At 39.9% G+C, this 26,067-nt stretch overlaps 1 protein-coding gene across 3 annotated transcripts in view; it reads left to right on the top strand.

The window, feature by feature from the left end:
• Positions 1-17,282, top strand: part of FAM102B (family with sequence similarity 102 member B) — an 81,369-nt gene extending 64,087 nt beyond the window's left edge. For all 3 annotated transcript variants that reach the window (XM_027536342.1, XM_027536343.1, XM_027536341.1), the window contains 6 exons: positions 1,937-2,040; positions 5,593-5,688; positions 5,777-5,966; positions 6,066-6,193; positions 7,409-7,478; positions 13,262-17,282. In XM_027536342.1, the coding sequence (XP_027392143.1) occupies positions 1,937-2,040; positions 5,593-5,688; positions 5,777-5,966; positions 6,066-6,193; positions 7,409-7,478; positions 13,262-13,304 (631 nt within the window). In that variant the 3' untranslated portion in view covers positions 13,305-17,282. The remainder of the gene's footprint in view (positions 1-1,936; positions 2,041-5,592; positions 5,689-5,776; positions 5,967-6,065; positions 6,194-7,408; positions 7,479-13,261) is intronic.
• Positions 17,283-26,067: the final 8,785 nt, after the last annotated feature.

Genomic DNA, 26,067 nt, shown 5'->3' with positions numbered 1-26,067 from the left:
GGATCACAACAAACTGGAAAATTCTTAAAGAGATGGGAATACCAGACCACCTTACCTGCCTCCTGAGAAATCTGTATGCAGGTCAAGAAGCAACACTTAGAACTGAACACGGAACAACAGACTATTTCCAAATCGGGAAAGGAGTACATCAAGGCTATGTATTGTCACCCTGCTTATTTAACTTCTATGCAGAGTACATCATGCAAAATGCCCGGCTGGATGAATCACAAGCTGGAATCAAGATTACTGGGAAAAATATCAATAACCTCAGATACGCAGATGACACAACCCTTATGGCAGAAAGCGAAGAAGAACTAAAGAGCTTCTTGATAAAAGTGAAAGAGGAGAGTGAAAAAGTTGGCTTAAAACTCAACATTCAGAAAACTTAAGATCATGGCATCTGGTACCATCACTTCATAGCAAATAGATGGGGAAACAAAACAGTGAGAGACTTTATTTTTTGGGCTCCAAAATCACTGCAGATGGTGACTGCAGCCATGAAATTAAAGGACACTTGTTCCTTGGAAGAAAAGCTATGATCAACCTAGACAGCATATTAAAAAGCAGAGACATTACTTTGCCAACAAAGGTCCATCTAGTCAAAGCTATGGGTTTTTCCAGTATTCATGTATGGATGTGAGAGTTGGACCAGAAAGAAGGCTGAGCATTGAAGAATTGATGCTTTTGAACTGTGGTGTTGGAGAAGACTCCTGAGAGTCCCTTGGACTGCAAAGAGATCCCAACCAGTCTATCCTAAAGGAAATCAGTCCTGAATATTCATTGGAAAGACTGATGCTGAAGCTGAAGCTCCAATACTTTGGCCACCTGATGTGAAGTACTGGCTCATTTGAAAAGACCCTGATGCTGGGAAAGATTGAAGGCAGGAGGAGAAGGGGATAACAGAGCATGAGATGGTTGGATGGCATCACCGACTCAATGGACATGAGTTTGAGCAATCTCTGGAGCTGGTGATGGATAGGGAAGCCCGGCGTGCTACAATCCATGGGGTCACAGAGAGTTGGACGTGACTGAGCAACTGAAGTGAACTGAATGCAAATCTTAAATGTCTGTATACCCAAGGACCTAAATAGCATGAGAATTCCTGTGACACAGTAAGGTATTTAAGTTGCCACTTAATGGGTCAGCTTCATGATCTCCCTTCACCCACCTTCCTATTGTATTTCAGGTCACCAAGGGATAGTCTCTAGAGAGATGTGATTTTCCTCTAGATATCAACCTCAAAAGATTAAGAATGTTTTCTTTACCAAAAAAAAAAATTGTGCCTAGAAGTCAGTCTCGCCCCTCCCTGCTTCACAGCTTCTATATGGAGACAGGAGCCTTGAGTGAACGAATGAAACTATATTCATCGCCTACTCCCGAAGAATCCAGCCCCCAAAATCAATTGTAAACAACTAGGCTCTTTATTGACTCTCCCTCAAGCAGGTGGCCTGTGTACACAGAAGCAGATGGAAGATAAAACCATAGATAATTTAAGTAGATGGAGCCAACAAGAGATCTTAGCGTCGGAGGCGTGAGGTATCCCCTGCAGCCTCAGCTACAGAGGGGCTTGTGCCGCCACCTCCAGGGCACAGACACATCCCTGCCTGGCCTGAGAATCAAGCTGACAGTTGGAGTCCCTGCACCACACTCCTGGGAATACACCTCCTCTCTTTTCTCTGTGGAGGCAGTGTCCTTTCTGGTCTTACTTCTTTTGTCATGTAAAAAACTTTTTTCCCTCATGAATTTTAATCAAGTTTTGAGGAATGCGCGTACATTATTTTGTTAATTTTTGTCACTTTCATCCTCAAAGAGGCGACATTACCAGGCACCCTTACTGAGGCTGTGCACTGACTACGTAATCCATCCCTTAACAACATTTCAAACTTTCACATTCACCATCCGTCAAGTTCTGATCCTTGGGAATGTTTGTTTGCAGGCCTCCTTCTACATCAATGTGTATACCAATTGCTGGTGAATCTGAATCTCTGGAAGAAGACAGAAAAGGTGGAGAGACTCTCAAAATTCATCTTGGGATAGCAGGTATGGATGTGTCACTTACTCATTTTCTAGTTTGTGAGTAATGGTACTACCCTAAAAGATTCCCAAAGCCCCTCCCAGATTTGTAATTCTGTGAGTATATATGACTTGAAATGAGCCAATAAGTATTAGCAGAGTTTTAATCATGCAATTTTTCTTTAAGCCAGTGCTTCATTTTGTCCAAAGGGTATGTCATGCTTTGATGAATTAAAAGCTCAATGTTGCAGTGATGCTCCCAGCCCCACCACTGTATGCCTCTGCTGCCCACAGATCCAATAGGACACTACAGGGTTGTGCACATTCCCATGGCTTCTGCCAGTCACCTTTCAGGTCATGCTTCTCTTCCACGAATCACGTGCCCTGTCAGTGGTTCCCAAATATTAGTGCACATCAGAATCACCTAGTGGGCTTGTTAAACCATAGATTGCTGACACTGCAGCCAGAGTTTCTGATTAAGTAAATCCAGATTGGAGCCTGAAAACTGCATGGCTAAGTTCCCAGGTGATGCTGCTGCTGGGATCACTTCTCCAGACAAACTCATAGTCAGAGGCTGCCCCCTCCAGTATAAAGCAGGTAAGGGGAATGTCAAGTTGGCTGGAGAAAAAGCACTCGTGAGCTTCCTTTTTTATCCCATGCCATGTGACCAGGGTTATTATTTGAAAGAAGAAGAAAGGTGTAGTGATACAATTAATGTTTTCAGCACTCCTTAGATTGCAAAGATAAGGTTTCTTATACGTAATGAGGATTATGATATTGCCTGATTGGAGATCAGTGAATTCTTTGTGACTTTTAACTCTCCTGTTAGCTCCTTCTCTTCAGTATTTAAACATTTGGAATTCTTTCTCATGTTGGAAACCAAACAGTCATCAGCCCTATATCATTCTCTATCGCCTGTTCCTCCTTGGGCTCATACTCTCCTCCTCCCTCCATGCCCACCATCTTTCTCTCACACTTTTCATAGCCAAATTTCTAGGAATAATATACTGCCCAATTATTCCTAAACACATAGGATTCTGACTTCTGTATTCTGCCCTCTCTTGATGATATCTCCAAGAATATGACTGTCAAATCTTGTGGGCATTTTTTCTGTTCTCATTTGAATAAATTGGCCATTTATTCTTTCTGGAAACTTTCTCTTCCTTTGGCTCCCTCTTCTCTTCTCTAACTTCTCAGAGGCTTCTCTATCTTCTTCCTCCTTCCTCTTAAAATATTGATGCTCACCGGGATTTGGTTCTCTCCATTCACCCCGCCCTGGGCAATGTCACTGTACCTTCAATTTAACTATCATGTAAATATGAGCGAGTGTGTTTGATTTACAAATCTGTGTTGCCTCCAAAACTTCATCCTGACTCCAGGCACATGTTTCCAAATGCTTTTTGGAAACATCCACTTCGTGTCACATTAGACTGAACCCCATCTGTTTAACTTTTTTCTCAGCAAGCCTCTAAGCTCCTCATGATCAGGTCTTAATTTATCTTTGGGTCAACAGCGTAATGGCCAGGGACACAGTAGAAATCTGTGACCAGTGGACGGGTGTCCTCAGGTGTCTTAAATTCCACGTGCCCGGCACACCTTCATAACTCTTCCGCCTGTGTTTGTGTTGCAGTTATCCTGGCACACACATCTAGTTAGTGATGAAGCACTGTCATTTGTGCCTGCTCAGCATGTCTCAGCTGAATTATTATGAAAATCTTTACTCCTTCACCTTCTATCCATCCTGCTGCCAAGGTGATCTTCCCAAAATGTCAATCTAGTCAAGTTACACCCTTGCTTGAAGCCATTGGATTATTTCCTTCCTTAAGCTCATAGAGATAAGTCCTTCATTATCAGGTATCTGCTCATCTCTCTCTCCTTCAGTCATAGTTGGGTATATGCCAGCTTTACGGAACTATTTGCCTTTTTACAGACAAGGCATGCTTTTTCCCACCTAATCTAGCCAAGAAATTCCTATATATTGTTAAAAACCTGGGGTTAATCTCCAACAGAGCTCTTTCCCCCGTTACCACACAGTGTTCGATGTGTTTGTCCTTTGGAGCTCTTGATAGCTTCTTTTTGGTGCTTGTATTTTGGTACTTGGCACATGAAGCATATATTTTATTTATTTTGTACCCTTATATCTTGTACAGTATTGGGCATTGACCTGCTAAGAGCTTAATAAATATTTATTGAATGAACATATTTAGAAAACCAGTAAATGGATGAATTAAGATCTGAGCTAGCCCTAGGAGTAAAGTGTATAATTCTTGATATGAACCAACTCTTCATTCAGAATTTGCTGTACTGGGGCTTAGGACCACTGTCAAGCAGGACTAGGGATGCTGGTTTGCATCTGTACCTTACAGTCTGTCCAGAAATGAAAAACCCTTTGCAGAAGGTCCAGGCCACTCCAGTAGCTTACTTACTTGGCAGCATTTGTTGGCCCATCTGTGTTCAATATCATTTATAGAGCTGTTATAATTGTTATGTTACTCATTTGGGTTTTATTTTGCCTGTAAGTGAAAAACAGTTCTAGTTTTCAAATATTTCACCCTAATGAAAATGGCCACAGTTCTGCATTCTGTAGAAGAAGCCTAGTTCTGAAAATACACAGTTGGCATCTGGAATATGCACATTATTAGGGAAATAGCAGAAGTGGGTTTGACACTGCTTTTTTTGTACATTTACTTTGAAACTGAATACTATAATCAATTTCTGCAGAACCTTATTCTCAGTGGTATATCACATGCTGTGTTGTTTTAAACCATAGACATTTGTACAAATTATAGCCTAGCACTGACATCTCTAATGCAAAAGTCACAAAGTACTCTTTAGCCTCCCGTCGTGATAGATTCGGGAAGCAAGATTTCCTCAAACACCACACAAAATCCTGGCAATTCTGTGAGAATTCAGAAGAATCCATCTGACTCCCTTTTAAAAAAATATTTATTCTTTATTTGGCTGTGCCAGATCTTAGTTGTGGCATGTGGGATCTAGTTCCCTGACCAAGGATCAAACCTGGGCCCCCTGCATTAGGAGCATGGAGTCTCAGCCACTGGACCACCAGGAGTCATTTGACTCCTTTTTATCAGAGAAATACTAAATATAAAAACTGAAATAGTTTTATTTAAGATAGAATGCTATTAAATCTTATGAAAGGTAGCATAGCACTTTGGTAAACTGAGGTATTTAAATTCTTTGTACAGTATTTCTTACAGTTATTTACATTGTACTGATTTAAAGGAATTTCACTCGATAATGAATTTAGCAGCTTCTGAAATCTCTAAATTGGGCTTCCCTGGAGGCTCAGTGGCAAAGAATCCACCTGCAATGCAGGAGACCCAGGTTTGATCCCTGCGTCGGGAAGATCCAGTGGAGAAAGAAATGGTAATCCCACTCCAGTATTCTTGCCTGGAGAATCCTCTGGACAGAGGAGCCTGGCAGGCTACAGCCCATAGGGTCACAAAAGAGTTGGACATGACTTAGCGACTAAACAACAACAAAATCCCTAGATTAGAATACATATAGACCATTGACTTGTTGACAATAAGAGTAACATCATGTTATGACGTATTGCAGATCTCTCAGCAAAGAGTGCCTCAGTTCCAGACGAACTTGGTGCCTGTGGACATTCTAGAACATCAAGCTATGCAAGCCAGCAATCGAAAGTGTCAGGTAGAGGCTAAGAGCGGTGCAGGGAGGGCAGTTTGGTTGCAGTGTATTTGATACTAGTGTTAACAACCAGAGTGATTTTCTCTGACAGGGTATAGCTCCTGCCACTCCCGGTCATCTAGTCTCTCTGAGCTCTGCCACAGAAGAAATACCTCAGTGGGAAGTACATCAACAGGAATTGAAAGTATTCTAGAGCCATGTGATGAAGTTGAGCAAAAGACAGCTGAACCAAGTCTTGATGTAGCAGATAAAGAAGATACAGCTTTAGAAATACTCAACAGGTATCATATTGGACTCACTTTAAATGGGGGGGGGGAAAAAAAAACTTTGATTTTAATGACATACTAAAGGGAGGAATTTTTTTTAAATTATTTTCAAAGATGCCCAGTGAAGCAAGATTCTGTAGAATCTCAGCTGAAGCGAGTTGATGATACCAGAGTGGATGCAGATGATATTGTGGAGAAAATATTACAGAGTCAAGACTTCAGCCTAGATTCCAGTGCAGAAGGTGTGTAGATAGCCATTAAGTATATGTAAATATGGACTTCTCATGTGGCGGTAGTGGTAAAGAACCTGCTTGCCAGTGCAGGAGATGTAAGAGATGTGGGTTCGATTCCTGGGTTGGTTGGGAAGATCCCCTGGAGAGGGGCATGGCAGTCCACTCCAGTATTCTTGCCTGGAAAAATCCCATGGACAGAGGAGCCTGGCAGGCCTATGGCCCATAGGGTCGCAAAGAGTCAGACATGACTGAGGCGACTTAGCACACATATATAGATATATGTGATCCAGGTTTGAATAATCCATGTGGTCAGTAGTGAATAGTCCGTACATCATGATACTGAGTGTTGCATATCTGTAAAATAAACTTCACACCCATTAAAAATCTGAAGATAACTGTATACCTTGGGCTTCCTGGGTGGCTCAGTGATAAAGAATCCACCTGTCAAGTAGAAGACATGAGTTCATTCCTTGGGTCAGGAAGATCCTCTGGAGGGGAAAACGGCAACCCACTCCAGTGTTCTTGCCTGGGAAATCCTGTGGACAGAGGAGCGTGGCAGGCTACAGTCCATGGAGGGCCGCAAAGAGTCAGACACAACTTTGTGACTAAACAACAACTTCATAATTTATTTGCTAATGGTATTAAATTTGGGAAAGAATTAATTTTAAAAATATCAATTTTTAAGAAAGCTCTTATTGTGCTTTTTAACTATGCATCAATATCTGCTTTATAATAGATATCTTCATCTGCTTTGTCATAATGGGGCATAAGTACCTCAGGTCACTGCTGCAGTTTGGGATGTTGGGTGGTAGTCCCTCATTCCTTCCGTAGCATTTTCACTGAAGCTGAAAATTTACATGCTACCGATTTGAAAAGTATAATTATTCATGCTGGTGTGACTAGAGAGCAGCTAACAATGGACTTAGTTTCATGATGTAACTGGTTGTGAAGAGAAATAATTAAACCCCACTTGAGGAAATTTGTAGGAACAGCTGTCTTCTTTACTCAGCCCTAAGAAAAATAGCTTACAGAAAGTTAATGAGAAGTAACTATTAGGATTTCTTTTAAACTGCCTGTTTTAAAACATGTGTGTAGCTCTTGTTTTAAGTTTTTATTTCTTTAACAAAACTGAAATGTAAAATGTTAATTTATTGTAATATGAATATTATCTGACAGTAATCTAATAATCATATGTATAACAAATATTGTCAATGTGTCTTGCAGAAGAAGGACTGAGGTTATTTGTGGGTCCTGGAGGAAGAACCACCTTCGGTAGTCGTCATCTTCCAAACAGGTATGTAGACCAAAGAGAATCTTACTAAAGAGTAGAATGACTTTTTATTTTAAATGCTCATGAGTGGAAGACGAAAGTTACAAAGTTTGTATCAGATTGAGTCTAGAAAGCAAAGTATCAGTAGTTCCATGAGAAAAATTACAGCTCTTAGTGTAGCTTAGTTTTCCATATCCTGAGTATGTTTCCTTATCCTGAGTATGTATAAAATACAGTTTGCATTTTGTAAGTTTATTTGTTGATTTCCTTAGATGTGTTTTTAGAATGTATTAGTAGAGAACTGGTAGAGTATTGGGAGAATAAAATAAGTGAGCAGTTACCAGGGAGTATGTGGAAGACAAATATTCCTGGTGGTAGGAACAAATAGAAATAACTTACAGGCATGATAATTATAATATATAACTATTTAATAGTGAATATATAATAATTATAGGTGGTACTTACTGAGCATTTATTAGTTATGTGCTGAGCACCATATATATATATTTCATTCAGGTCTTACCTTTTTCAATGCTCAAAAAAATACCATTATTAGTTTTTTAAAAGAGGGAAAAAAAGATAAAAAGAGGTTAAGGTAATTTACCCAAAGAAAGCCTTAAAGCTAGTAAGTGGTAAAACCAGGACTCACACCCATGTCTCTGTTGAGTCTAAAGCCCGTTCATTGTACTTAATCATTTTACCTTGCTGGCTCATGATTAATATAACCTATGTAAAGAATTGCCAGTGAACAGGTTTTTCTGAGGAGGTGGGGCATGTGAAATGGAGTTGTGAGACATGAGGCTGGGAAGTGTCTTGAAGACAGGTTATAAAGGGCCTCTGTTGCCATAACAGAATGTTTAACCTTCTTGTATACACTGGGGATCCACTGGTCATTCTTCAACAGAGAACTGGCAGATTGGCATTTTAGAAAAGTAACTGGCCATGATTTTGAAGGTAGATTGGAGCAAGCAGAGTCTAGTAGTAGAGAACAGGTAGAAGAATAAAATTTATAAGGACAGTGATATATGTATGGTAGAGAAAAATGTATTTCTGAATTAAAGAGACAAGTTCACATCCTAACCAATCACTTTCGGAGTAAACCATTTAACTTCAATTTAACTTAACTCTTGAAAAATGCGATCATATGCCTACTTCATGGAGTTGTTTTAAAATATAAATGGCATGATTATACTCACTAAGCCCTAGCTATTATTATTTTATTTTATTTTTTTACAATGCATCATTCTTTTTTTTTCTTTTTTTTAAATTTTATTTTATTTTTAAACTTTACATAATTGTATTAGTTTTGCCAAATATCAAAGACTATACTCACTAAGCCTTCACTGTATTATTTAGGAGGAGCAGCAAAAGACACAGTTACAACCAAAAGGACCCAGAATAATAAATGCTCAGAAGCATGGGCTGTCTCATTAGACTGCCCAGGGGCCACTATTGACTTGACAGTGTTAATAACCTCCCTGTAAGCCTCAGTTTCCTCACCTGTAAAATGGGGATGATAAATAAGTTACCTAACTCACAGGCTTTTTGTGAGGGTTAGATCATTGATGTAAAGTTGTTTAACACAGTACCTGGCACATAGAAAGCTCTCAATATATGCTAGCTATTTGTGTTGTTATGCAGAGAAAAGATAATTTCTAGTTGAGAAAGAATTTAGGCTTTAATTCTTTAAATTAAAGAATTCTTTTATTTCTTTAAAACCAAATATAAAGAGAACGCTAGAATATTATCACTCAGTACACAAAAGCTTAAAGGGACCATTGGGGTTGAAGTAGGTTCATATTACATGCTGAAGAACATCAGGGACAGTGTGTCATGGTGAAAGGAGAATGGGCCAGAGTCAGGTATGGGTTCTGTTCCTGTGCATGCTCAGTCACTTCAGTCATGTCCGACTCTGCAGCCCCATGGACTGTAGCCCGCCAGGCTCTTCTGTCCATGGGGATTCTCCAGGCAAGAATAGTGTAGTGGTTGCCACTTCCTACTACAGGAAATATTCCCGACCCAGGGATCGACCCCGCATCTCTGTGTCTCCTGCATTGGCAGGCGAATTCTTCACCACTAGCACCACTGTCCTGGCTTAGCCATGATTGCCCAGCTTAGCCTTAGTGATCTTGACATATTGCATCTCTCACTTGCTACCAAAAAGACAGCTGCATCCCTGGAAGAATAACACACACAGCCCAACACACATGGGCTGCCTGGGTTAGGTTTAGTCCCAAGCTTCACCATTTATGAGCTGTGTGTCTTTGGAAAGTTACTTCACTTCCCTCTGCCTCAGTGTCCTCACATCTAAAATAGTGATGATAATACAACCAGCTTCATAAAAGTTATACTGTTTAAATGATATAAGACATGGTAATGCTTAGGACAAAATCTGGCATGCAGTAAGCCCTTTAGTACTCAATCAGTTCAGTTCAGTTGCTCAGTCGTGTCCGACTCTTTGTGACCCCCACGGTCAGGCTTCCCTGTCCATCACCAACTCCCAGAGGTTGCTCAAACTCATGTCCATTGAGTTGATGCCATCCAACCATCTCATCCTCTGTTGTCTCCTACTAATTAAAGGTCTGTCTTTCACAGTTACTATGGCAATTAATCTATTTACTGTCCAGCAAGTACTTGCACACATAGGTCTGTCCATAAATAGTGGGTATTCATCAGAGAAGCTAATGTGTTAGTGTTAGATATATTATGTAAGATAAACTAGTAGCACAGGATAAAACCAGAATCATTTACGTAGGACACAGAAGAGGCACAAGTGAACCAAAGTTCCAACAGGGAACCTGTGAGATTGAAGAGAACAGAGCAACAAGTGATAGAGACTTGGGGAGGACTGTCTGCAGTAATCCTTTATAAGTCTAGCAAATAGAGCCTGGCTGGCTCAGAGCTGCTTACAGAACCCTGCATGCACCTTCCTGCTTGCCGTTAGGACATTTAATTTCTGTCAGGTAGTCTGTTTTCATTCCTCTGTGATTTATCCCTCATCTCTGACTGCTTTTACACTTTTCTCTTTATCACTGGTTTTTAGCACTTGGTTGTGATGTGCCTTGGTGTGTTTTTCTTTGTATGTATTCTACTTGGGGTTCATTGAGCCTCTTGAATCTGTGGGTTTACACTTTTCTTCAAAATTGGAAGTACTCCAGTCATTATTTTTCTCCACTTCTTCTGATACTCTGGACTTACAAATTCTAGCCTGTGGCATCCCTGAGCTCTGACATGATTCCTCCATTCTAAGAGACCACCTCACTGTATTGGGTTCTCCCTCCCGGCACTGTAGGCTTGGAGGATCCAAAAGGAAATATCTTCAGGCAGCATGCTGGGGCAGCTTGTCTGGCTTGCTTTCTTTCTTACCCTTATGTCAGGACCAGTCCCATGCTGCCTGTTGTCCAGTGTATGAAAACTGTTGTTCCATATATTCTATCCAGTTGTCTGGTTCCTATTATTCCATCACTTCGAGAAACAGAACCACTTTAGGACATCTGAAAGCCACTGTGTAGTGGCGCTTACTGGGGTTCCTTCAAATTCTGATTATCTGCAGACATGAAAGAGTGTTCACTGGTGTTCTGCTGAAGGTGTTCCTATTTCTTCTGTAGAATGAATCCATTAGAAGAGAAGTCCCTGAGCAAGAAACTGAGAACTCCAGTCAGTCCATGGTGGACTAGTAATCACCATTACTAGTGGTTACTACTACTTCCATTTTTTATAATTTTAAAATTTCCTCTTAAAATTCCATTAAGGGCAGAGACCAGTCATGGTAGTTACTTCTGGTCTTACTGATCTCTGGTATGCTCAGAGTGCTAAGACATGACTGAGCGACTTCACTTTCACTTTTCACTTTCATGCATTGGAGAAGGAAATGGCAACCCACTCCAGTGTTCTTGCCTGGAGAATCCCAGGGACGGGGGAGCCTGGTGGGCTGCCGTCTATGGGGTCGCACAGAGTGGGACATGACTGAAGCGACTTAGCAGCAGCAGCAGCAGCAGCCCCTGTTATCTTGACCAGTGAGGAGATTGGAGCCTGGTGTTAACTTTGAGCAGTGATACCCTCCGTCCATGCAACCCCACTTTAGCTTTCCTCCTACTTATTCAGGAGGGATAATGGAAAGGGTAGAAAGATCCTCATCCAAAAATAAATCCAGTGCCAACAAAAAGACACTGTTTACAGTGCTACAGAAAACCTTTATTAGGGGAGTTCGGGTGGGTTTTTTGTTTGTGTGTGTGTGTGTGTGTGTGTGTGTGTTTTGCTGCACCCCACAGCTTATAGGATCTTAGCTCCCCAACAGGGATTGAAATTGTACCCATGCCATCAGCAGAGTCCTAACCACTGGAGTGAGTATGTGTGGTCACAGCTCTGACTCTCTGACTTTCTGACTCTTTGTGACCCTGTGGACTGTAGCCTACCAGGCTCCTCTGTCCATGGAATTCTCCAAGCAAGAACACTGGAGTGGGTAGCCATTCCCTTCTCCAGGGGATCTTCCAGACCCAGGGATCAAACTTGCATCTCCTGCACTGGCAGCAGGTTCTTTACCAACTGCGCAACCTGGGAAGTCCGACCACTGGACCACCAGGGAATTCCTAGTTTGGGTGTTTTAAGTATCACCTGCCCTGGACTCCTGGCTTGGTACCTTTCGAAAAATGCTGTGCTTTCCTTCAGCACGCACACACAAACCTTATCCTAGACCAAGAAACAATAGAAGGAACATGCATATTTATTCCATTGTAACATAGGCCAAGGCACCAAGTGCATCAAAAATAGCAAAAAAAAAAAAAACAAAGAAAATCTGTTGATGAAGCCGTTAAGTATTTCTAAATACTTTTATTCACAAAGCTTGCAAATTTTAAGTCTTTTAGTATTCTCCATATTTCATTAATAGAGGTCAGATAGTACCTGGCATATTAGGGCAAAGGCTAAGCTGCTGTAATAAAGAGACTCCAAAATAAAATGGCTAGCCTGGAGGGACAAATTTGCCCCAGAAGTGATTCATTGATGCAGGTACCTCTGTTTTGTCCTTTACCATTCTCCTTAACCTGTGTTGTCAAAATTGCTACTCGTCCGAGGCGCAAGCAATTTCCCTTTAAGTAAGTGAGGAAGAAGTTGGCATGTCTCCGTTCATGTTCCCTGGGGGAAACTTAGTCACAAGGCCACACTTACAGACAAAAGAGTTTAGGAAATGTGCTCTCAAGCCAAGCAACCTGTACCTAGCTAAAACCATGGAAAGGGGGAGAGTAGATGTGGGAGACAACCAGCAGTCTGACAAACCAAGCTTGTAAAGAAATAAATCCCTCTTCAAGATCATTTTCCCCTTCAATCTGCATTTACATGGATATAATTTATAATATGGACCACTTACAAAGAGGGCCACTTACAAAGATATTTGCGTTTGACTAAAGTAAATTTTGCACTTCCAGGTTAAGTATGTAAAGACACCACCACACTACTAATGCTACTAGAAGCTGTCATGGGTTAACTCAATGCAAGATCTGAACCCAGTCAATATATTTCGGATTTATATATAAACATGTTTGCCACAGTATGTTGACACAGTAAGAATTTGGAAACATTTCTAGATTACATGGGAATAAGTATGAGGTGATCAGGGACCAGACTAATCCCAGTGCAGCAGTTAATAAACATTTAAGACTTTCTCTGTGATACCTATAAGCCTTGTGGATATCAAATCAAGTAGAAAATGTCTAATGCACTGTCTCTTTGGGGACAAGGTTAACTGGAACAATTTTAAACACTGCAGCTCACAAGTCTGAAGTTTTGTTTTGTCTTTTCCCTCTTTTTAGGGTGGGGTCTGGAGCTTATGAACAAGTTGTGATCAAACGCTAGAAGTCAAGCTGGTGAACTGAAGCTTCCCTGTGGGTTTAAGATGTGGGCAGTTGAGCAATTAAGGCACTTTATTCCAGCACTTAGAGCAAATGAACCTATTAAAAAAATGAAGCATGTTCGTCTATCAAGAGGAAAGCCAACACTGATTTCTTCTCTGAAGGTGCCCACCACTCTTTCTCACCTACCAACAGGGAACATCGGAATGGCAGTACCAGAGCAGTGTGCCACGTGTGGTTATAGGAACACAGCCTCTGTGGTCACTGCACATAATAATGAAAAGCCTGCTTTTTCTGTAAAAACATCCAGTGGGAAAAAACACTATACATCTGAGTATAGTTTTAGTGTTTAAGTGTCAAACCTGTGACAGACAATGTTCGACAGATTTGGCTCTAGCTTTTAAATTTTGTGTTTGCGAGACAAGAAGTGAAAATAATTTAAACTATAAATTCTGCCAAGAATAGGTATAATTCCTGGGAAGGAAATCTTCCATATTATACTCCCTACAGTATTGTACTAAATTTATTCACTCTTCTTGATGCAATAATTGATATAAAATGTGGGTGCTTGTGCTTTGGGAAAGTGTTATACTACAGTTTAAATATGTAAAATGCTTAATTCTAAACGAATCAGTCATAAATTCAAAAACAAGTGTGTGTTATTTAAGTCTGAGATACATGAATGAGTATAATGCTATTATTATGCAGTATGTGTCATTACTTGTTAATATTAGATGAGCTGCAGAATTCCCATTAGTGCTATATGAAAGACTAAGAGAAGTATAAGATTCAGTATGTTAAGCTTCCATAAGATGCCCTAACGTAAGAGCTCTGTTAACTAACAATAATATCTGCTGGGTTTAGGAGTCAAATATTAGAACAACAGGAGGAAAATTGAGATGCAGTCAGAAACAAAACTGCCTTTTCTCTGAAGATTCAAGCTTACATGAAACTGAAAATTATTCCAAGGAGGTAATGGATAAAGAACAAGGGATAGCCACTTGACCTTACTGACATGGACCCGTTGTTTTGTTTTCTTCTTTGCTGCATCAGAAATCAGTTACTTTGAGGCAAGAATAGAATACAACATACATCAAGTAGAAGTAAGAATATCTGATCTGGATCCAGTTAAATAGCACAGCAGATAAACCTCAAGAGTTTTTCTGGTCTTACATGACAGTTTCTGTGTGGAAAGATCTCAGTTTTCTTGGACTCAATTAGTCACTGAAAAAGAATGTTGCTCCTATGGAACCAGTAATTCCCAGTCCTTAACTTTCAAACCAGGTCCAAGAAATATAGTGTGTTAGAGTTACTTTGGTCTAGTATTTCCATGTTGGCAAAATAAGGGAAAAAATATTATTTTTAAAGAAAATTTATTTTAATATCCAAATTTAGAGGTTTGAAAGTGTTTGAATAATTCAGGTTAGGGTTTTTTTTTAATATTTCAGTGATTGGGTATTCCAAATTAATTCAATACTACTTTTATAAATAGATGCTGATTTTTTTTTTAAGAGATAACACCCTATTTTGGGATATTTTGAATGTTGAAAGATAGAATTTTGACTTATTAGTTAAACTTTCTTGTTAAGATTTGAAGAAAAACACTGACCTGAACATTTTAGTCTAACCAAGGAAAATACTACCTTAAGTGGTAAAGACTTGCTGTCTATGAATAAACAGGTGAATTGATCCATTCATTATATATTATGGGAAGAAGAAAATCAAAGTTTTTAAAAGAGATGTGAAGATATTGTTTAGAGAGATATTTAGTATGACGTCTTAAAAACTATTTTTCTATTTTCAAAGCATTAGTTCTGTATTTTTTATTGGCATCTCTACAGATGATTTTGCAGTTTTGAAAGTGATTATGAAAACTAGATTGTAAGTTAGGTTCCATGATGACGTTCTTCAGATACATAAGCGATGCCATGGTGAGGACACTGCCCCCATCTTACTCATCCTTGACTGCCCTTGGCCCAATACAAGACTGGCTCTTGGTAGTTAAGATGATAGAGAATTCTTTTTAAAAAACAAAATGTGGAGAGATTTTGAAAATCGTGCCTTTGAGCAGTCACCAGATACATCTTGATTAATGTAGTAGTAAATATAACCAATATTTTAATAAGTAGAAACACTAGGAAGAAAAAAGATGACAGTGTCCACTGTAGTCAGTGAAAGTCTGGATTTATTTTATTCTATTTTGTGTTTTGTCAGCATACTTTGCAACTAGATTTATTTAGAGTCCTCGAAAATGTTTGTTGAAGGACCTATGTGTCTTACTTTCTAGTTTTTCTTAAACTATTGTACTATTAATATCTTAACCATGTAGCTATTCAAAAAAACTTATTAAATACCAAGTCCACTTTTGGTTCCGTTTTGAGTTTAGAAAATAAATTTGAAAACTTAATAAATTTTTAACTTAAATATTACAAATTTTATTTTTTTAATATTAAAATCTAATATTTATATCACCTAGTCTTGGAGAATTTGCAGATGTATAACTTTTTTTTTTTCCTAATCTTACCCTTGTAAAAAGGATTCATGATCTTTTAAAGCTAAGTATTTCTGATCAGATAATGAAGTGTCTTAAATACCTTGGGGGGGGGCACTTCCTGTGACTTGTGCTGGTGACCAAAATTAGAGAGGATGTGAAGGGTCGAAAAGGGCAGAGCAGGCCGGCCCTGGGCCATTAGTTTACACACGCACTGTCGACTCCCCTTGGCAATGGTGGTGGTGAAGCCTTCTGTATACAGACAACTGATTCAGATTGGTTACTTAGAATCTGAGAAAGTCTTGACCAAAAATCCTTAAGTCCACCAACCCATTCCAGCAAAATACTATCAGAGTAGTGCTGTCCAAACTAGATTCTTCTGTATGTGCTTGTTGTTTTTTAAGTAAAAACCATGAGCATCTACCACTTAGCCCATTTGTTGCTAGAAGGGAAAATAATCTTCTAGCTTCCAGTCAAAACATATTCAGTTGTCAATGAGTTTTGATATGTTAAAACATCCAGAAGTATTTTTAGAATTTTAAGATTTCCATGCTAACAGACTACTTGAACGTTCATGCTAATAGTATGATTAAATACTTCATTGAAGTTCTCTGAAATGTTACACTTCCATTATATATGATAATGTTCTGAAAGAGACTGGGCTCATGTGACAGGATTGCATTTTAACAGATCTTTAACTGGGACAGTTCAGAAATTATGCTTGGTCAGTTCTCCTGGATGGTACGTCATGTTAATATAACCTATACTATAGTTGAAATTGGGTTATGCCATTACTCATATGTTGGCTTAGGTACTGTACATAGTCTTAATAGCTGAGATGTTAAAGAATATGAAGTCTAAAAATACAAAGGATGAAACAGGCCTATATTAACCTGTTTTAAGACTGCTTTGGATATAAAGGCCTTATTCCCTTATATATGACTTTTTAGAAGATAATATATATTCACAATATATTTTAAATGGTCATGTGGGTCATCTCTAACTACTCTCCAGGTGACAAAATTTGCAACATTTTTAATTTATGTGGACAACAAACTCCACATTCACAAGTGTTTATGTTCATCCTATGTATAAAACAAAGAATTCTCTTTCTGATACTATACTCATTGACCAAATCCCATGTACAGGAAGACATTTAGGGTATATTCAGTTTGGTTTTTTTGGAGATATGTCTTATTTTGGGGATCACCTTCCTCTTAAACATTTACTTGATCCTCTGGAAGTTGATAGAGTTGTGGGTAATCATGTAAATGCTTATGAATAAAATTTTATTGAAGTGATTCCATTAGTATTCTAATCTCTAATACATGGAAAATGACCTTCATATTTATATTTTTTGTTAATTTTCCAACTGTTAATCCAGGAAATGTTTTCCTTTTTTTTTATCAAAACTAATTTTTTATTGTAAAATATGAGTAATGTAAAGGTGAATCTTACCCATGTTCAATAAAAATCATATCTTAAAGTTTAGAATGTTGTTATCCTTTAAAATTTCAGTTAAGATTCTGTCAGAAATCTACCAGATTCTTGCCAACAAAAGAAAACCAAAAGGAAAGGACCAGTGTATAACTTCTTCCTTAGGGCTTCCCTTTATTTATGACCAAGTAGTATACCAGGTTTACAGACTTCTCTACGGTCCTGTGAGCATGGACTCTGGAATCAGACAGACCTGAATTTGAATTCAAACTCCCCTCGGAACCTGTTTTCTAATCTAGCATGGAGATAATACCACCAAATCTTTCTGGTTATGATGAAGAACATAAAAGCTAATGTTAGGAATATGCCACATAGTAGGCACTTAAGAGTTTGATCAAGCCAAAAATTTGTCTTTGTGTAGCATCTACAAACACATCTTAATTCTAGTGTTAAGACAAAAGATGGTCAATAAGTGTGGCACTATTTGAGGTTAAAATCATGGCTTTAAATGATATTCATGGTCACCACACCTTTGTACAGACTGTTCTTTTTGACTAAAATGTCCTCACAGAGAGGGAAAACATCAACATATTCTCTCTGCAGATAATCGAATTATAACAATTTAAAGTTAATAAAGAACTACGGTTCACTATGAGTTTGAACCCAGATCCTTGAGACCGTCATGACTTCCCGGGATGGTGCAGATTATGAAAAGTTACATAAGTTAAGGAGAAAGTACCTTGCTTGCTGGCAGAAGTGGGGTGGGCTGTGGCCACTCTAGGTGAAACCCTCAAACCTCTTCCTCAGTACACAGGATCACTGCAGGTGACTTTGTGCCAGATCACAGCAGAACCTGGCAGGAGCCTCTCATCTGTCCCCTCAGACTCTTTTTTCAGTATAGTTGATGTACAGTTTAAATCAGCCATTAAAAAGAATACATTTGAATCAGTTCTAATGAGATGGATGAAACTGGAACCTATTATACAGAGTGAAGTAAGCCAGAAAGAAAAACACCAATACAGTATACTAACGCATATAGATGGAATTTAGAAAGATGGTAACAATAACCCTGTGTACGAGACAGCAAAAGAGACACTGATGTATAGATCAGTCTTTTGGACTCTGTGGGAGAGGGAGAGGGTGGGGAGATTTGGGAGAATGACACTGAAACATGTATAATATCATGTATGAAACGAGTCGCCAGTCCAGGTTCGATGCACGATACTGGGCGCTTGGGGCTGGTGCACTGGGACGACCCAGAGGGAGGGTATGGGGAGGGAGGAGGGAGGAGGGTGCAGGATGGGGAACACGGGTATACCTGTGGCGGATTCATTTTGATGTTTGGCAAAACTAATACAATATTGTAAAGTTTAAAAATAAAATTTAAAAAAATAAATAAAATAAAATTACAGGTATACAGCATCAGATCAGATCAGATCAGTCACTCAGTCGTGTCCGACTCTTTGCGACCCCCTTAATCACAGCACGGCAGGCGTCCCTGTCCATCACCAACTCCCGGAGTTCACTCAGACTCACGTCCATCGAGTCAGTGATGCCATCCAGCCATCTCATCCTCTGTCGTCCCCTTCTCCTCATGCCCCCAATCCCTCCCAGCATCAGAGTCTTTTCCAATGAGTCAACTCTTTGCATGAGATGGCCAAAGTACTGGAGTTTCAGCTTTAGCATCATTCCTTCCAAAGAAATCCCAGGGCTGATCTCCTTCAGAATGGACTGGCTGGATCTCCTTGCAGTCCAAGGGACTCTCAAGAGTCTTCTCCAACACCACAGTTCAAAAGCATCAATTCTTCAGTGCTCAGCCTTCTTCACAGTCCAACTCTCACATCCATACATGACCACAGGAAAAACCATAGCCTTGACTAGACGAACCTTTGTTGGCAAAGTAATGTCTCTGCTTTTGAATATGCTATCTAGGTTGGTCATAACTTTCCTTCCAAGGAGTAAGCATCTTTTAATTTCATGGCTGCAGTCACCATCTGTAGTGATTTTGGAGCCCAGAAAAATAAAGTCTAGTGACTCACAATTTTTAAAACTTATACTCCATTTATAGTTATAAAATATTGGCTATATTCCCTCTGTTGTATAATATATCCTTATATCTTATTTTATACTTAATAATTTGAAAATTTTAATCCTGAATCACCCCCCCTGGGGGGAGGGGGCTTCCCTGGTGGTCCAGTGGCTGGGACTCAGAGCTCCCAAAGTAGGGGTCCCAGGTTTGATCCCTGGTCAGGAAACTGGATCCCACATGCCACAACTAAAGATCCCACATGCCACAGCAAGGACCAAGGATCCCCAGTGCTGCAGCTGAGATGTAGCACAGCCAAATAAATAAATATTTAAAAAACAATAGTTTTCTACCCCTGTCCTGCCCCTCCCTTCTTTCCCCTCCACTCTGGTAACACTAGTTGGTTTTTTGTAAGTGTATATAAGTTCTCTATATCTGTAAATTTCTTTGTTATATTCACTAGTTTATTTTTTAGATTCATAATATGCAGTATTTATCATCCTCTTATTTCACTTAATACCCTCCAAGTCCATCCATGTTGTTGCAAATGGCAAAATCTTGTTTTTATGGCTGAGTAGTGTTTCACTGGAGAAGGCAATGGCACCCCACTCCATCCCATGGACAGAGGAGCCTGGTAGGCTGCAGTCCATGGGGTCGCTAAGAGTCAGACACGACTGAGCAACTTCACTTTCACTTTTCACTTTCATGCACTGGAGAAGGAAATGGCAACCCACTCCAGTGTTCTTGCCTGGAGAATCCCAGGGACGGGGGAGCCTGGTGGGCTGCCCTCTATGGGGTCGCACAGAGTCGGACACGACTGAAGTGACTTAGCAGCAGCAACAGCAGCAGTGTTCCACTGAATGTATATATAGCACATCTTTATCCATTCATCTGTTGATCTTGTAAATAATGCTATGAAAATCCGGGTTCATATCTTTTCAAATTAGTTTTTTCTTTTCAGGTATATATCCAAGAGTGGAATTGTTGGGTCATATGGTAGTTTTTAATTTTTTGAGAAACTGCCATATTTTTTTCTCACTGTGACTGCACATAATTTACATTCCCACCAATAGTGTACAAGGGTTCCCTTTTCTCAATATTCTCACCAGCATTTGTTATTTGAGCTCTTAATGATACCATTCTGACTCGTGTGAGGTGGTTATCTCACTGTGGTTTTGATTTGTATTTCTCCGATGATTAACAACATTGAGCATCTTTTCACATGCCTCTTGGCTATCTGTATGTCTTCTTTAAAAAATATTCAGATCTTCTACACATTTTTTAATCAGGTTGTCTTTTTATGTTGAGTTGTATGAGCTCTTTACGTATGTTGGCTATTCACCCCTTATCAGTCATATAATTTGCAAATACTTTCTCCCATTCCATAGGTTGTCTTTTTGTTATTGATCATTTCTTCGCTGAACATATAAGTTTTAAGTTTCATTAGGTTCCATTTGTTTATTTTTGCTTTTATTTCTGTTGCCTTGGTAGACTGGCCTAAGAAAACATTCTTATGATATGTCAGAGAATGTTTTGTCTGTGTTCTTTTCTAGGAGTTTTATGGCATCATGTCCTAAATTTAGGTATTTAAACCATTTTGAGTTTATCTTTGTATATGCTGTGAGGCAATGTTCTAATTTCATTGAACATTCATTGTAATTTCATATACATAGCATATATATAGCTGTCCAGCTTTCACAGCACCACTTGTTGAAGAGATTTTCTCCATTATATATTCTTATCTCCTTTGTCATAGGTTAATTTAGCATAGTTATGTGGATTTAGCACTGGGCGCTCTACTCTGTTCCATTAATCTATGTATCTGTTTTTATGCCAATACCACACTGTTTTGATCCTGTAGCTTTGTAGTACAGCCTGATTTCTGGGAGGGTTATGCCTCCAGCTTTGCTGTTTTTCCTCAGCATTGCTTTGGCAATTCTGGGTCTTTTTTTTTCCATACAGATTTTTAAAGTTTTGTTCTAGTTCTGTGAACAACATCCTTGGTATCTTGCTAGGAACTGCACTGGATCTGTAGATTGCCTTGGGTAGTGTTGTCATTTTAGCAATATTAATTCTTCCAATCTGTTTGTGTCCTGTCCCTTCAGACGTTCTTGCCCATATCTCAAGCATGGGGTTCCCAGGCCCAGCCTTCTTATGACTTGCTCCATCTTTCCTCAACACCTAGTTTTTTCTCCCTTCCTCCTTACATCCTCCCCGTTCTTTCACCTTATTTTACCTTTTCCTTCCTGTACATATATAGCATATACCTGGTTGCAGCAGATGTAAGGGAATGAAACCTTTCTTTTCCTTTGCATCATATGCAATCTTTGGTAGAGCTAACCCATCCCACATTACACAAGATGTAACACAAATTTAGGAAACATAAACAGAAAAGGCTTAAATTTAGACACTCCATGAATCAGTGATCTCTATTCCATAGGGACCATGTAATAACAAAATACAAAAACCATTCTGTATGAATTAGTTTAGACCCCATGCCTATGCATTACAGCTCAGCTAAGTGGAGATGTCTCTTCGACCATTTCTCAAGAAACTGACTCCACTGCTAGATCTGGAAACCACTTCAGCAGTGATTTTCCTGAATATGCATAGCAAAAGCTTCAAACATCTACAGAAAATGGGCATAACTAGAATTCTTTTTTGCATTTTATTTATAGGGATTCCTCAAAGCAAATGAATGCATTTACTCTTAAGTGGGAAAAGTATGCCACCTTCTGGTATTGAACTTAAGTGATTCTGTTCAAAACTGCCTCTCCCACATGAGCCTGTGTCTGGCTTTTCTTTCCCGTATATTCCTATATTCTTTGGAATTAAGACCAAAGGAAAAACATTTTATGAGTTCTCAGTACTAAATTTAAAAATTTCAAGCACTTTAAAAGATTTTAAAGCATTGCATATTCTACTTAAACAAGGCAAAACTGTTTTTAGTATGGAATTAACCAAAGATTCAGTAAGTTCAATGACATGATTCCTCCTAGAAAAGACTGGGAGGTCAGCATGATAAAGGGATTCCAGAGGGACAAGGCTGGACAAAGACAATGGCAGTGGGAAAACATAGCCGATTCAATGAAGGCAAAATCTCTGAGTGTGGGATGAGGTGTGGAAATAGGAAGCAATGCAGCACTTCCAGGAAAGAACAGAATGACCAGAGTTTGACTAGTTTCAGGTCTGGTCATAGCATATAATACAGGATGAAATGGAGCAGGGAGCAATGCTGGCAGAGAGTACATACAGTTTAATAGGAACTTAGAACCCAACAGGTGAACGGGTAGAGGCCATTGACAATTAAGACAGGTGTATAACTAGGCTAATGGTGGCATCAAAAACTAGTTGCAAAAGAGGTGAAATTAACATTTACTGTACAAACTTGACTTCCAGCTCCTACCAGCTGGCTTGCTAGATCTTACCAATACTCTTAAATATTCCCTACTTCTGGATATCCCCAAAGATGTGCACCACATTCAGTGATAAACCATGTTGACCACAGTTAACACCTGCGTGCTCCATGAAGGTATAATCTAGTAAGACTCCGTCTGCCATGGCACTGCTGGCAGCGCTCAGTCCCTGGCTCCAGCCTACAGCTGCTTAGCTCAGTCTCTACAGTACCAGCTATAATGAGGTAATTTTGTTGGTACCCAAATTCTAATCAAAGAAATTACTTTCATTTGGAATAACTTCCTGACAGAAATGAGCCCCAGAGGCTTGAGAGCAGTTCAAAGAGAGCTGAACTGCTGGGTATGCTGTAGACAGGGGGCTTAGGAAGGAAAGAGGGGTGAGGAGGTGAGAAGCTAAGGGAAGGGTGGCGAGCCTGGGGCTGTGTGGAATGTCTTGAGACACTGAAGGGGCTCAGTTTCACATCTCAACTGCACTACAAGGGAGTGCTGTGAGCTGTGCAGAAATCCTTAAAGGGGTTTTGGAGTTGCCCAGACCACGAAAACAGGAATTACAGGCAAATTTCACTCAGAACAAGGGCCGGTAAGTTCCAGCTAATACCGAGTAGCATAAATTTCAATCTAACCTGGTGGGTGGGCCATGATGGTGGCAGTGCTGGTCACTTTCCAAGCAAATCTGCAAATAAAACTCTTCCTCCTACAGAACAACCTTTTTCACCGTCATACAGTGTACTTTAATTCCGTGGAGCAAAGTTTGCTATTCTTAAGGCCTTTATAGGTACAAAAGTGTGACCCATTCAAATGGTTTTCCTAGGAGAAACAAAAAGCTGCCCCCCTAAAAGGCCACTAGTCTTTGCAAAACTGGAATTTACTTGTACTTTATTGGGGAACAAAAAACTTTTAATAGTTTTCTAGGGAGTGAAATGGAAGGGCTGGGTGCAAACTGTTGAGGGATTTCTTCACACCCTTATGAGCAGTCTGGGTTTCAGAATGAACTTGCAGTACTATTTCCACTTTATTAAAAAGCATACGTAGTCATTAAAAAGAATGGGATAAAAATAGATGAAAATGAATTTTATATTACTAATGATAAAGCTGCGTCAAAATCTATACCATTTATATGAAATAATTGATATCAGAATAGGTATTTTATCCACTGGACTTCTGTAAAGAATAGTGGACTGTCTTAGAAAAGCAATGAATTTGAGAGGAAGTGGGTTCCCAGCGATGTTTCCAAAGGCAGGCATTAAAGAAAAATTTTCAAGTTTATAAAGTTTAAAGTCAATAAAGTTTAGGGAATACCCTAGTGGTCCAGTGGTTAGAGCTCTGTGCTCTCACTGCTGAGATCCTACGTTCTATTCCTGGTCAGGGAACCAAGATCCCACAAGCTATGCAGCATAGCCAAAAAAAAAAAAATTGTATGAAGTTTACTTTAAATTCCATCAATGAAAAGATTTTTGAATTATGTAAAACACTTCACCAAATTGCGTATGAATATGCAGCCCACAAATAGGAAGGGGAGGGAGCAAGACATAATTGTGAAATTTCAAATACGATTATGTCACTTCTCAGAAACCCACCTAGCAAATTATCCTTGAAGTCAGGAAAAGCCACAGGCCTTCGAGCACTGCACCCTGGGGAGCTGGTTTCCAGTGAGCTGAGGGCTGCCCTTGGGCATGACTGTAAAGCGAGCAGGAGGCAAGAATAACAGAGGAGTGGCTGGGGGAGACTATACTGCATCTCAGCAGGTACCCACACTCCATGGATATCACACTTAGAACCTGGCGAGGTACCATGCAACTCATCATGTATACAGATACGAGTAGGGTTGCCAGTGCTGTTTTCTTTAAATCAGACATTTAATTATTCTGTCTCAGAAAGACGTGTAGAATTATTGTGTTCACTTTTCCAGTCAGCTCATGCAGTTGCATATTGCAACACTGAAAGTTACTCTGTCGCCAGAGGAGCATTTGCTGACCCCCAACTTAGAACCATTCAACATGCAAATAAAGGCTTGTATCAAGATAGGGAGGTAAAGACAAATCAAGAAGGCGGCAGGTACAGGAGCCACAGAGAAGTGAGGGAGCCACGGGGACATCACCCACAGTAGTCATGGGCATTTAAACACTTCTGGGAGGTGATTAAGCCTGAACAAAGTAAATTTTGGAGTCTAGGCTAGAAGATCTTGGCTATAACAGAAGAGCAATGAGAAGGAAACGCTAGAAAGCTGTATAAGCCTAGAAAGGTGAGGACAGAGGGCCCTTTGGGCAGGGTGGGGGTACAAAAGTCTAGATTGCATGCCTCTAGGAGTAAAATCAGTGTTAAGTACACAGAGGGGATCTGATAGAACAGTCTGATTAATACTGTTCTCTCCCAGAATCCCTTTTTTTTACTCACCATCCCCCACCAAATCCATTTTCCATCTACTTAATTATTAGCCCTTCTAAACTCAGCTTGAGAATTACAGCCTTCCCCCTCCTCCCCAAGGAAGCCCTTCCCAGGTACCCAGTCTGCGTAGCCCCGGCTTGTTTCAGGACATTCCAGCTGTGGCAGGTTGCCACAATGTCCTTTGGCAGAAGCCTACCACATGGGCACATGGCATCCCAAAATAAAAGGCTCCACTTCCCAGCATCCCTTGCTGTAAGGCCTGACCATGAGACTTCCATCTGGCCAAGAATCAGGAGCAGTGCAAAAAACCTTACCAGACAGCTGGCACGTGCCCTCTGTCCCTTCCCTTTTCTTTTTCACTGGTTTGGAATTTGCCAAGTGGTAGCTAAAGCTCAAACAACCATCTCTGTCCCCAGGGTGCACATGAAGTACAGTGGAATGGCAAGATGGACATACGCTTGCATAGGGGTCCGTGTGTGTACAGCAGTCTCTTGGTTGGCTAACCTCTGCACTGCCATGCTTCAGGAAAAACGTCTCATTTAGACAACGTTTTTTCTTATTACGTGCGTGTCCGACTTTGTGACCCCATGGACTACAGCCCACCAGACTCCTCTGTCCAGGGAATTCTCCAGGCAAAGATACTAGAGTGGGTAGCCATTCCCCTCTCCAGGGGATCTTCCCAACTCAGGAGTCGAACCCGGGTTCCCTGCATTGCAGGCAGATTCTTTACCATCTGAGCCACCAGGGAAGCCCAATACAAGAAACTATATTTCTCTTTCTCCTACTGCTACTACCACCCCAACTCCAGCCAGTAAGCTCCAGAGAGCGAAACTCAAATCCCATGGGCAAATATTTTGACTGTTGAGGTTTTGTTCTCTCAAATACCTGCATTCCTGTTGTATATGTGTTTTAGGCTAAGTATCACAGGTTAGAATTAAGCTCAAAGGAGGGAGAGATTTTAAAGCTACTCTACCCCCTGGAAAAAGGTTTTAAACACTACTAGATAATTCAG

This window comes from Bos indicus x Bos taurus, chromosome 3, assembly GCF_003369695.1.
Source record: "Bos indicus x Bos taurus breed Angus x Brahman F1 hybrid chromosome 3, Bos_hybrid_MaternalHap_v2.0, whole genome shotgun sequence".
NCBI classification, from domain to species: Eukaryota; Metazoa; Chordata; class Mammalia; order Artiodactyla; family Bovidae; genus Bos; species Bos indicus x Bos taurus.
The sequence above is the reverse complement of the archived record's forward strand: the minus strand, read 5'-3'. Positions and strand labels throughout refer to the sequence as shown.